Genomic DNA, 14,006 nt, shown 5'->3' with positions numbered 1-14,006 from the left:
CGGCATGGCAAGTTGAATGGCAGCTTTCTGCTGCGATCCAGCCTGTCATGTGAATGTAGCAGAGCTGAAGCTGTCGTGGGAACCATGGAAAGGTGAGGATGAGGTTGCTTTATTATTTTACTTTTATTGCAGGAGATCGTTGGCTTCAGCTGGAATGGGTGTGATGGTAAGTATGGTTTAATTTAGAACATTAAAAAATTGTGTGTTTATTTCAATTAAAGGACTTTTTTCTGGGTGTTGTGTTTTTTTTAAATACTTTACTAGAAATTCATGGCGGTCATGTCTAATACTGGCGTGACCCCATGAATTTCGGGCTTAGGGCCAGCTGATAATGCCAAGCTGGCCCTAACCCCTTTAATACCCAGTGAGCCACCGCACCAGGGCCCTGGATGAGTTGGGTACAGCGCCAGAAGATGGCGCTTCTATGAACGCCCCATTTTCTGTGGTGGCTGTGGACTGCAATTTGCAGCGGGGGTGGCCCAGAAAGCTTGGGCCTCCCTGCGCTGCGGATTCCAGCCCCCAGCTGCCTAGTTGTTCCTGGCTGGACACAAAAATAGGGCGAAGCCCCACGCCAATTTTTTTTTAATTATTTCAGGAAATTCATGAAATAATTAAGAAAAAAAGGGCTTCCCTATATTGTTGTGTCCGGCCAGGTACAAATAGGCAGCTGGTGGTTGGGGGCAGCCCGTTCCTGCCTGCTGTACCTGGCTGGACACAAATATAGTGCGAAGCCCCACGTCAATTTTTTTTTAATTATTTCATGAAATTCAACATATTCACTCAAGGCCATTGCAGCTGCCAGATTAGCCATGCAGTATACTCCAGTGTATAATCTCTTCTCAGTAGAGAAGACAGGAAATGACATCAATGACACTTTTTTTTCTCTTTTTTTTTCAACAAACTTTGTTTCTGTCTTTGTAGTGTACACTGTAGAAAAAAACGCATGCGTAAAAAAACGCAGCAAAAAAAGCAGTGTGTGAATGGAGGTGTTTTTTTTACCTAAGTAAAAAAAAGCAGGTAAAAACTGCAGGAAAATACGCACGCGTAAAAAAAAGCAGCAAATACGCAGTGTGTGAACGTAGCCTTACCTTTCCTTTCTTTAGTGCGCTATAGACATCTTTATACTGCTGGTACTTCTCCAGCTCGGCCTTCACCAGGACTTGGCGGATGTGCATTACTTCTTCTACAGTTAGAGCCAGACACTCTACGGGATAACAAAACTCCTCCTGAAATTAAACACCTTGGATTAACAACACCGCTAACCAGCAGATCATAAAACGATGGATTCCACCAACCGAGCACCTCTGTTAGTAGTAGGAAGATATAGGGGTGTACTGACTGGATACACCAGGGGGGGTGTGAAAGAGTGTATGTAGAAAACAAGTCCGAATTAAAACAGAACCGGATATTATACGGACTGTAGCTCCTCTGCATCACGACAGGAGACAACAAGGTATTTTCCCTTTATTCATCAATACCGCCAATTTCACATTTAGTTATATACATGACGTGGGCAGAGTAGTTAGAGGGTAGTGTTAGTAAGTGATTAGAGGGAGAGATGCTTATCCAGTGGTGTTTGAGTATGGGGTGTAATTAGAAAGTAGTACGTTAAAAGGATCCTGGTCCAGCGGCCACATCAGTAGTCTGTGGCTGCTAAATGGGAGCCCTGCGCACTGCCTCCTACCTGCCGGCTTCCCCTGTTCCCATTGATTAGCCGACCTGGCGCGGCGTCATGAACACATGACTTCACTCAAGACCAGCGCCGAGAATGCCGGCAGGTAGAAGCAGATCACAGAGCTACCGTCCGGCGGGCTTGTAATACGGATATGGTCGCTAAACCAGGATCCTGCAAAATGATTCGCTCATCTCTAGTTATATTACTCCAGTATAAAAACTGCCACTGGGGAGATTACTTTGTATTATGTGCCACCACAATCAACCCACCATAGGCTAATGTATCTCCTTGCACACCACAAGCAGGCAAAATCATCAATAAGTGTCTACAATAAAGGCAGAAAAGCCATCAAGGGATCATGGTGGTCTTTCTAAAGAGCATTTGCCACTTCTAAAATTCTAGTAAATATGAATTCTTGAGTTAAGTCACCATTGCTCCTTTGATGCAGGTTGTTATTGATCTTTCCCATAGATCAATGCTAGGCTGATTTGCCATTTAGGAGTCTTGAGAACTTAAGTTACTTTTGAAAACTTGACATTACAGAAAAAAAAAAGTCCAATATATACTGGATATTTTTAGGTTGAAAAAGTACAAAACAAACGTTAACTATTCTGCCTTTAAATTAGACAATCAATTTAATTTCATAAATGACACCAGAAAAACATTAGCATATAAAATGTTTAGTTCCTAGAAGAGTCTTCATTCTTCCCAAGTATCAGATCTAACTCCTATTGTGCTGGAGGCCTTGGTGCGAACACCTTAAACAAGCATGGCAATCAGAACTATAGGAGATAACAAGTAGAGGAATATCACCTGGTCCTATATAGGACTTAAATGCTTAAAAAAAAAAACATACCCCTTTGGGTACATCCGTGACCGGGAGACTAACCTGCTTTTAGGAGAAACCAAATATGTAAGAACGTATACATTTATTGTGAAAATCAGATTATGTAAAGCACTTGGAAATCTTAATTTGATTTGTAATCAATACAGCTATCAATTTTGATTTACGAATGATTTAACTAAAAAGCTAATTTCGTAGGATTTTGATCATAAATATGAAAAACATTAACCCCAAAAAATAAATCTACTTCTAAAAAAAAATCAATATGCTTTTGCATAGCAAATTATTGATACAATTTATTGATTAAATTAAAAATTAAAGTTTATGCAATTGTTTTGAAAGTCATATTAAGGACTGAAAAAGCTGAAGTATTACATGTTACAGCCAGGAGGATCTGAATGGCTCTATTAGTTTCAGCATCTTTAAAAGGACAAGTTTTCTCCTCTTCACCCATAAAAAAAGTAATTCTGGAACATCTTTTCTGATAACTCACGTTGTGATACTCCTCTGTTATTCCTCCTGAAATGTATGAATGAATTGACAACTGGGTGTTACCACCCTCCTTGTGAATAAGGTGTGTCCCTACTTTCAGCAATGATTGGTGCATGCACGGACACACCCCCAACTGGTAACACCCAGCTGGCAACTTATAGGCACATTTTCAGGAGGAATAACAGAAGTTGCCTCGTCAGCCAATGTATTAGTAGCTTTACATATGCTGTTATATTGGAGCGTATATATAATTGGAGCATATATATAATTTCCAATTATAATTGGAAATGTTTAGTCTGTTACCACAGTGAATATTCTTGTGTCTGTTAGTGATAAAATGCTAATGTTTATCTGAATCATAAAGAAAAGAACAAGTAAGGACAGCTCAAACTTTATGCAACATCTTTTTTTTTTTTTCAACTTAAAGGGAATCTGTCACCAGATTTTTGCTACCTAACCTGAGAGCAGCATAATGTAGGGAGAAAGACCCTGATTCTTGAAATGTGTCAATTACTGCTCTGCTTAGTGTAGTTTTTATAAAATCATTGTTTTATCAGCAGGAGATTATCACCAGAGGACTAGTAAAGCTCCTGCTAGGTCTTCCAATCACATTCCCACCATTGATTGGCAGCTTTTTGTCTATGTAGTGTACACAGAAAGCTGTTAATCAGTGATGTGGGTGAGGTTATACAGAGCTCAGCATTCATAGAACTGGTAGATCTACAGCAAAGACAGTTTGTTAATCACAACTCCAGTACCAGGCAAAGTAAGTGATACATTGCTGGAATCAGGGTCTCTGCCCCTTCATTATGCTGCTCTCAGATGGGGTAGCAAAAAGCTGGTGACAGGTTCCCATTATATGGAATATGTCCACTGGTTTCTGACACCTAATCAGAGAGCAGCATAAAGTAGAGAGAGAGGCCCTGATTCAAGTGATGTGTCACTAACTGAGCGGCTTGATGCAATTTTGATAAGATCACCTTTATCAACATGAGATTATCACTAGTGGACTAGGAAACCTGCTGCCATGTAATCATCCATATTCATCAGCTCGGTATACCCCACCACTAATAGACAACTTTCTGTGTACTCTGTGCATAGGCAGAAATCAGCCAATCAGTGGTGGGGGAGGGGTTATACAAAGCTCAGCAGTCAGAGAACTGGTAGATCTGCAAGAGAAAAATCTGTGATTTTTATCAAAACTGCAACAAGCAACCCAGTAGTAATACCTCTCTGAAATCAGGGTCACTGCCCAACATTATGCTGCTCTCAGATGGGGTAGCAAATACCTTGTGACAGATTACCTTTAAAATGCAGCCATTTATACCTGCATGGAGTAAAGTCAGGTTAGCGTCTCATCAATGCACTCTGAAGGCCCATAAAACATGCCAGGTGACGTTGCTTTATCAGTTTGCGGTCCTATGATTTCTAATTTCTTATTACAATGATTGAAAAAGGCAAACAAAATCATATTTAGATTTGGTCCCACTGCAAAATCATTAGGGTGGGTGGTGCGGATGCTGCAGCGAGTCAAGTGACACAGCTTAAGTACCGCTCCTACCCTGGAGGGGGCGATCAATTCAGATCCAAACTGAAGATGAAAGAGGCAAACCTGGGGGGCTCTCCACCTGCTGGCATAAGCTTTCTCAAACAGATAAAACATAGCCCCAGCTGCCCCAAAAATGGCTGCTTCAAAAGGATGAGACCCCAACAAAGAAGCTGTGTGTATGGTGGAAAATGGTCGAAAAGCCATCCTTGGAAAGAAACTGGTTATCCTAGGAACCTAGATAATAAATAGGGAGGAGAGTGAAGGGCACGTTCCCCAGGGTCAGCTTCAGTGCGTTCACATCTGTCCTGCATTGCTATAACGGTCTGCATTGCAAAATAGCCACAAGTCCCCATTATTCGGTTACGTGATCAACATTGGACATAATACAGAAGATAACGTTTCCACATATACAGTACGTCCCTTCTACAGCTAATAGAGCAGGTGCATGTCTATTTTTCATTTCTACTGTCATAACACTTCTCATAGAAGTCAACCATGTCTAATCGACAATTTTCCAAATTATTTAAAAAAACAAACATAACAGGACACTTACTTAACTGCTATTGTTCAATGGACCCTTGGGGTGGTGCAAAGCCTTGCCCAACATATTAAAATTTGCTTCTCTAGTCTAGGATGTAAGGGGTAACGTTTCTCCTTGTTGAGACTGACATGCCTGGTCTGGCACGCCAGTATGAGGAGGCTTAAAAGCCATGCAATGCTCCTCTGGAAAATTAAATATGCAAATTGTCTCTTCAGAGATGAAGAGGGCTAAAACTCTAGTGCCCCCTATTGGAAGTAGCAATCTCTAGTCTACAATGCACAAACCAAATTCCTTACAGTAACTAGTGGTCAGTGCCAATTTTAATACCGCACTCTGTACACTAGGGGGCAGCAAGGTATCCAGTAAACAGAAAGGTGAGCATCCTGGTATTAAAAATCCTCCCATAGGGCTCTAATGTGTGGAGGATCTGTCATATTGCTCTGGAGAACGCAGTGATAAGGCCTTCATATAAATGCCATCTATAGCAAGGCTTCGCTTACAGGCTCATTATCATTTATTTTCCGGTGTGCATGAAATATAAGATTGCACATAAGCAACAATATACATATAATCTAAACATGGCCGAGCTTCCACAAACAGCTGCTTTAGTGGATTAAGGACACTATCTATTATGGTGCATTTACCGTGGACCTCATGTGAAAGTTATGGCCTTTTCATAGCTCAGGAGATAAAAGTTGGATTTTCAATTAACAATTGAAAATATGACAAACACATGAAAACCAGTGCAGGAAAAAGTAGTATATATATATATATATATATTAATGTTACTGTTGGTGTTTCATGCACAATTCACTTTGTGTAAATGGTATATACCACTAGATGGACCCTTTACAATTAGTGAATTCATATAATGCTCTATGATATACACTGGGGCTATTTACGTAGAATAAAAAGGTCCTCTCAGTCATTTAAGCACTTCCCTCCAAGCTATAAGCACTGGAAAGCAAAGAGTTAAAACATCATTTTATTAAGGTCTACATGCCCAATAACAGTGACATCTGCCCAGGTCCAATAAATTAAAGTTCCAATAAATGAATATACAGTGCTACCACTTTAGTTTATGGGAACACTAAATCTGGGAAATTCACAATTAATCTACCTCTATGCGCCTATTTATCATGATATTGCAATGAAACGGAGAAGCATTAATAACTCATATGTAGGTGTCCCAGGTACTTGGCCACTTCCCCCTATTACTATCCTGTGTCAGGTTACTAGACAACTAGCTGCAGCAGGAGCCTCCCCCCTTTTTCTTTCTGGTCTTCACACCATCCTGTGTGAATGCAGAATCATATACATCTGTGAATATAACTGCTGAAATGTTACTAAAAGAAACTTTAAATGGCCGTTAACAGATAATCTATTTTCTGCAACAGCAGGCAGAATTTTTTTTATTATGTTTTATTTATTTTTTTTATGTTACATAACACCCACACTACAGACTGCTAACATGTTGTCAAGCTTTCACTATATAAAGAAGGTCGGTGTTTATTCAACAAGGACAAAGTTAAAAATTGTACAGCTCCTTCAAGACAATTCACCTTAGAAGTCCCTGCACCATGGGTTGTTTGTGCTTATTACAGGAGTTTGTTTTTATTACATCTGTGTATATCAGAAAAAGATGTGCAGTGATTACTAAAAGATTAATCTGGTAAAGGTATAATGAGGACTGCCTACCAAAGATCTGGAGCTTTGTCGGGATGGAGGAATAAAGTGCCGCACATTGGTGGGAGTCTCCTTCTCTATAGAGTGGCGCCTCTGTGGAGTCTGCCTCCTCTCAGGCTGTGGTGTAGAGGAGATGGGCAAGAACCTCGGCGGTGCTGTGGATGCAATAAAAGAACAGCACAGTGAAGCCAAAATATATATATAATATATGTGTGTATGTATATATATATATATGCGTGTGTGTGTGTGTGTGTGTGTGTGTGTGTGTGTGTATGTATGTATGTATGTATGTATGTATGTATGTATGTATGTATGTATGTATGTGTGTGTGTGTGTGTGTGTGTGTGTGTGTGTGTGTGTGTGTGTGTGTGTGTGTGTGTGTGTGTGTTACAGACCAAAAGTTTGGACACACCTTCTCATTTAAAGATTTTTCTGTATTTTCATGACTTTGAAAATTGTACATTCACACTGAAGGCATCAAAACTATGAATTAACACATGTGGAATTATATACTTAACAAAAAAGTGTGAGACAACTGAAAATATGTCTTATATTCTAGGTTCTTCAAAGTAGCCACCTTTTGCTTTGATGACTGCTTATATAGTTAGTAAAGCCGAATAAAGACTTGCGTCCATCAAGTTCGACCTGTTAGTTCTGTAATTGCTAAAGTTGATCCAGAGGAGGGCAAAAACCCCAAATGATTTAGCCAATCTTCACCTGAGGAAAAATTCCCTCCTGACTCTGAAACCAGCAGTCAGAATAAATCCCTGTATCAACCTACTATTTTATTTTATTTTTAAGTATATGCAGAAATCTGCCTGGTATCTAGAAATGCATCCAGTCCCCGCTTGAACTGGTTTAGTGAATCCGACATTGCCGTCTCCTCACTCAGTGAATTCCATATTCTCACTGCTCTTACCGTAAAGAACCCCTTCCTATGCTGGTGCTGAAACCTTTTCTCTTCCAGTCTTAGTGAGTGCCCTCTTGTTACCGTAATATTCCTCCTTTTGAACAAATCCCTGGCAAGATCTCTATACTGTCCCGTAACATATTTGTACACATTTATTATGTCCTCCCTCAACCTTCTCTTTTCCAGGCTGAATAGTCCTAGTTTTGCCAACCTCTCTGGGTATTGCAGTCCCTCCATTCCCTTTATTAATTTTGTTGCCCTCCTTTGTACCTTTTCAAGCTCATTTATATCCTTTCTATATATTGGGGCCCATAACTGAGCACAGTATTCCAAGTGTGGTCTGACCAGTGCTTTGTACAGTGGAAGAACAATGTTCTCATCCTTTGCAGCTATACCTCTTCTGATACATCCCATTACCCTGTTTGCCCTTACAGCAGCGGCCTGACTTTGGGCACTCCAATTTAGTTTGCTATCAATCAAGATGCCCAAGTCCTTCTCCATCTCTGAATTCCCCAATAATTTCCCATTCAGTGAGTACTGGTGACTTCCATTTTTCCTTCCCATATGTATGACCTTACATTTCTCCTCGTTAAACCTCATTTGCCATTTAATGCTCCACCTACCGAGCTTATCCAAATCCCTCTGTAGGTCTGCACTGTCCTCTTTTGTATTAATTGTTTTACATAACTTTGTGTCATCTGCAAATATTGATATTTTACTATTTATCCCGTTGACCATGTCGTTAATAAAGATATTAAATAACATTGGGCCTAGTACAGACCCCTGTGGTACCCCACTAGTGACGCTTACCCAATCTGAGTATATTCCATTTATAACCACCCTCTGCCTTCTATCCTTTAGCCAGTTAGCTACCCACTTGCAGACATTTTCCCCCAGCCCCATCATTCTCATTTTGTATACCAACCTATTATGTGGCACGCTATCGAATGCTTTTGAGAAGTCGAGATACACGACATCCACTGGTTCCCCCTGATCTACTCGAGAGCTAACCTCCTCGTAGAAGTCAATCAGGTTTGTTTGGCAGGAGCGATTCCTCATGAATCCATGTTGGTTCGGGGTTAATAGATTATTAGCATCAAGATGCTCCATGATTGCCTCATTAATAAAGCCTTCAAAAATTTTGCCCACAACGGACGTCAGACTCACCGGCCGATAGTTTCCGGCGTCACTTTTCGCTCCCTTTTTGAATATTGGCACTACATTCGCCTGTCGCCAATCAAGTGGTACAGACCCAGTCTCAACAGAGTCCTTAAATATAAGATATAACGGTCTGTCTATCACATGGCTTAGTTCCCTTAGTACCCGTGGGTGTATGCCATCAGGTCCTGGTGATTTGTTTATTTTAATGTTACTGAGGCGTTTCTGTACCCCAGCTTGGGTTAGATTTGTCATACTTAGTGGAGGATTAAGTTTGTCACTTCTCATTTCGCCTGTTAGTTCTTTTTCCTTTGTGAAAGTTGACGAAAAAAATTTATTTAATAGATTAGCTTTATCCTCATCTTTCTCTATGATTTTGCCTTCATCACTTTTTATCGGTCCAATATTATTCGATTTAATCCTTTTACTATTTATATACGTAAAGAACAGTTTGGGATTTGATCTACTTTCCCTAGCAATACGTCTCTCTGTTTCCTCCTTTGCTATTTTTATTTGTTTTTTGCAGGTTCTCGTTTTTTCCTTGTAACACATTAGTGCCTCCTTGCTGTTTTCCTGTTTTAATCTCTTGAATGCCTCTTTTTTGCTATTTAGCGCCCCTTTTACGTTCTTATTCAACCATATTGGTTTCCTCTTATTTCTGGCCCTTTTATTCCCATACGGTATATACCTCTCGCACTGAGTATTCAGAATTCTTTTGAAGGTTTCCCATTTACTATTCGTATTTCCTTGATTAAGAACTTTGTCCCAGTCTATAAGTTGAAGGTTTTCTTTCAGCTGATCAAACTTCGCCCTCCTAAAGTTTAATGTTTTAGTTGTTCCCTTATTGATAACCCTACTGAAGGGCATTTTGAAATTGATAATATTATGATCGCTATTACCTAGGTGCCCCCCTATGTGTACCTCAGTTATTCTATCAGGCCTATTAGTCAATATTAAGTCCAACACTGCCTTCCCTCTCGTTGGTTCCTGCACTAGTTGGGAGAGATAATTATCCTTGATATTTGTCAAGAACCTTTTTCCTTTCTGCGATCTACAGGTTTCTGTTTCCCAGTCAATATCCGGGTAGTTGAAGTCCCCCATTACAATCACCTCATTATGTTTTGCTACTTTGTCTATTTGTCCTAATAGCAGTTTCTCATTCTCCTCTGTTATATTGGGTGGCTTATAGCAGACCCCCAGTAATATTTTATTATTATTTTTTGCCCCCTCTATCTCTACCCACATGGACTCGACCCCCTCTTCTCCCTCTCCACTCTTGGCATTTTCTTGATGAGCTTCAAGAGGTAGTCACTGGAAATGGTTTTCACTTCACAGGTGTGCACTGTCAGGATTAATAAGTGGGATTTCTTGCCTTATAAATGGGGTTGGGACCATCAGTTGTGTTGTGCAGAAGTCTGGTGGATACACAGCTGATAGTCCTACTGAATAGACTGTTAGAATTTGTATTATGGCAAAAAAAAGCAGCTAAGTAAAGAAAAACGAGTGGCCATCATTACTTTAAGAAATGAAGGTCAGTCAGTCTGAAAAATTGGGCAAACTTTGAATGTGTCCCCAAGTGCAGTTGCAAAAACCATCAAGAGCTACAAAGAAACTGTTTCACATGAAGACCGCCCCAGGAAAGGAAGACCAAGAGTCACCTCTGCTTCTGAGGATAGGTTTATCCGAGTCACCAGCCTCAGAAATCGCAGGTTAACAGCAGCTCAGATTAGAGACCAGGTCAATGCCACACAGAGTTCTAGCAGCAGACACATGTCTACAACAACTGTTAAGAGGAGACTTTGTGCAGCAGGCCTTCATGGTGAAATAGCTGCTAGGAAACCACTGCTAAAGGACAGGCAACAAGCAGAAGAGACTTGTTTGGGCTAAAGAACACAAGTAATGGACATTAGACCAGTGGAAATCTGTGCTTTGGTCTGAGGAGTCCAAATTTGAGATCTTTGGTTCCAACCACTGTGTCTTTGTGCGACGCAGAACAGGTGAACGGATGGACTCTATATGCCTGGTTCCCACCGTGAAGCATGGAGGAGGTGTGATGGTGTGGGGGTGCTTTGCTGGTGACACTGTTGGGGATTTATTCCAAATTAAAGGCATACTGAACCAGCATGGCTACCACAGCATCTTGCAGCCGTATGCTATTCCATCTGGTTTGCGTTTAGTTGGACCATCATTTATTTTTCAACAGGACAATGACCCCAAACACACCTCCAGGCTGTGTAAGGGCTATTTGACCAAGGAGAGTGATGGGGTGCTACGCCAGATGACCTGGCCTCCACAGTCACCAGACCTGAACCCAATCGAGATGGTTTGGGGTGAGCTGGACCGCAGAGTGAAAGCAAAAGAGACAACAAGTGCTAAGCATCTCTGGGAACTCCTTCAAGATTGTTGGAAGACCATTTCCGGTGACTACCTCTTGAAGCTCATCAAGAGAATGCCAAGAGTGTGCAAAGCAGTCATCAAAGCAAAAGGTGGCTACTTTGAAGAACCTAGATTATAAGACATATTTTCAGTTGTTTCACACTTTGTTGTTAAGTATATAATTCCACATGTGTTAATTCATAGCTTTGATGCCTTCAGTGTGAATGTACAATTTTCATAGTCATGAAAATACAGAAAAATCTTTAAATGAGAAGGTGTGTCCAAACTTTTGGTCTGTACTGTATGTGTATATATATATATATATATATATATATATATATATATATATATATATATATATATATATATATATATATATACACACAGTGCCTACAAGTAGTATTCAACCCCCTGCAGATTTAGCTGGTTTGATAAGATGCAAATAAGTTAGAGCCTTCAAACTGCAAACGAGAGTAGGTTTTATGAACAGAAGCATAAATCTTACAAACCAAAAAGTTATGTTGCTCAGTTGAATTTTATTACATTTTAAACATAAAAGTGTGGGTCAATTATTATACAACCCCTATGTTTAATATTTTGTGGAATAACCCTTGTTTGCAATTACAGCTAATAATAGTCTTTTATAAGACCTGATCAGGCCGGCACACGTCTGTGGAGTTATCTTGGCCCACTCCTCCAAGCAGATCTTCTCCAAGTTATCTAGGTTCTTTGGGTGTCTCATGTGGACTTTATTCTTGAGCTCCTTCCACAAGTTTTCAATTGGGTTAAGGTCAGGAGACTGACTAGGCCACTCCAACACCTTGACTTTTTCCCTCTTGAACCAGGCCTTGGTTTTCTTGGCTGTGTGCTTTGGGTCGTTGTCTTGTTGGAAGATGAAATTACGACCCATCTTAAGATCCTTGATGGAGGAGCGGAGGTTCTTGGCCAAAATCTCCAGGTAGGCCGTGCTATCCATCTTCCCATGGATGCGGACCAGATGGCCAGGCCCCTTGGCAGAGAAACAGCCCCACAGCATGATGCTGCCACCACCATGCTTGACTGTAGGGATGGTATTCTTGGGGTCGTATGCAGTGCCATCCAGTCTCCAAACGTCACGTGTGTGGTTGGCACCAAAGATCTCGATCTTGGTCTCATCAGACCATAGAACCTTGAACCAGTCTGTCTCAGAGTCCTCCAAGTGATCATGAGCAAACTGTAGACGAGCCTTGACATGACGCTTTGAAAGTAAAGGTACCTTACGGGCTTGTCTGGAACGGAGACCATTGCGGTGGAGTACATTACTTATGGTATTGACTGAAACCAATGCCCCCACTGCCATGAGATCTTCCCGGAGCTCCTTCCTTGTTGTCCTTGGGTTAGCCTTGACTCTTCGGACAAGCCTGGCCTCGGCACGGGAGGACACTTTCAAAGGCTGTCCTGGCCGTGGAAGGCTAACAGTAGTTCCATAAGCCTTCCACTTACGGATGATGCTCCCAACAGTGGAGACAGGTAGGCCCAACTCCTTGGAAAGGGTTTTGTACCCCTTGCCAGCCTTGTGACCCTCCACAATCTTGTCTCTGATGGCCTTGGAATGCTCCTTTGTCTTTCCCATGTTGACCATGTCTGAGTGCTGTTCACAAGTTTGGGGAGGGTCTTAGTCAGAAAAGGCTGGCAAAAGAAATCTTTAATCCACACATGTGAAGCTCATTATTCTTGGTGCCTGAACTACTTCTTAATACTTTTGGGGGACCAAACAGAATTCTTGTGGTTTGAGGGGTTGAATAATAAATGACACTCTGAATTAAAGTTTAACGTTTTTTAAAAAAAAAAAATAAAAAAAAAATTGCTGCAGTGCATTTCCCACTTCCAGGCTGATCTACAGTACAAATGTCACAATGCCAAGTTAATTCCGCATGTGTCAACCAGCTAAATCTGCAACATACATACATATGTAGATAGATAGAAATATAAGTTGTATTTGCTGCTCACTTTTCCTTCCGGCTGCGGTTCCTGGAGATGTATCGTCAGGCTGGGAATTAGACACACTACTGCTGCTTGAGGATTTGTGCACTGTATCCTCCTGAATAAAGGGGAAATTATAATTATAGTATGAACAATACGAATTTACATTCATTTATCAATATCAGAAATATACACACATACTTTATATCATTGGATTATATAGACCTGTAGAGTATATTACATCACGTATTCCTGGCAGTAAGGCTGTATGCACTGCAGCGATGGCTGACTGAGTAAATAGAAATTAATAAACACTAATCTCCTTTTAGATAATCTATAATCCTGTTGCACGTTTTCAGACAAAAGCAAACTAAGCATTTATGGCCAGAAAATCTTTGTGATTAAGAGGAACTGGTAATCTGCCAACACAGACATTACTTTCAAGAATAAGGGCGAATGGGGGATATGTAAAGAAAAGCTTTATCTTGGAGCCACTAAACATTGTATCAGTGAGTTTCATAGAGATTCTAAATATTAATTTATTAACTGAAGTCAATCAGTTAAAGGACATTAGTGTTTTGGATGGCGTTTTGCGATGTCCTCCGGGGGGTAATCCCTGATGTTACCTATACCACTGTAGAGGCACAAAGGGGCATCTGTTGCCCATAGGCTCCTTATTTAGAAAAAACAGATAATCATGCAGCATCCTTGTGTTTCTGGAGGTCTCTGTATAGAATAGTGTAGTCTGATGTATTATTCCTTACAGCAGAGTAAAGGAATACTGACCTATGGCATATGAAATAACTTAATACA

General features: G+C 40.6%; 1 protein-coding gene across 7 annotated transcripts in view; it reads right to left on the bottom strand.

The window, feature by feature from the left end:
• Positions 1-14,006, bottom strand: part of SPIRE1 (spire type actin nucleation factor 1) — a 184,998-nt gene that overhangs the window by 16,347 nt on the left and 154,645 nt on the right. For 2 of the 7 annotated variants that reach the window (XM_073678996.1, XM_073678998.1), the window contains 5 exons: positions 13,221-13,311; positions 6,800-6,942; positions 4,624-4,794; positions 2,532-2,567; positions 1,089-1,226 (listed from right to left, as the gene is read on the bottom strand). In XM_073678996.1, coding sequence (XP_073535097.1) covers positions 1,089-1,226; positions 2,532-2,567; positions 4,624-4,794; positions 6,800-6,942; positions 13,221-13,311 — 579 coding nt within the window. The remainder of the gene's footprint in view (positions 1-1,088; positions 1,227-2,531; positions 2,568-4,623; positions 4,795-6,799; positions 6,943-13,220; positions 13,312-14,006) is intronic. The other 5 variants (XM_073678997.1, XM_073678999.1, XM_073679001.1 and 2 more) reach the window with 3 other exon arrangements.

This window comes from Phyllobates terribilis, unplaced genomic scaffold (assembly GCF_046119375.1).
Source record: "Phyllobates terribilis strain yellow unplaced genomic scaffold, ASM4611937v1 Scaffold_4__5_contigs__length_816908805, whole genome shotgun sequence".
Lineage (NCBI taxonomy): Eukaryota > Metazoa > Chordata > Amphibia > Anura > Dendrobatidae > Phyllobates > Phyllobates terribilis.
This window is presented reverse-complemented; position numbering and strand designations above follow the sequence as displayed.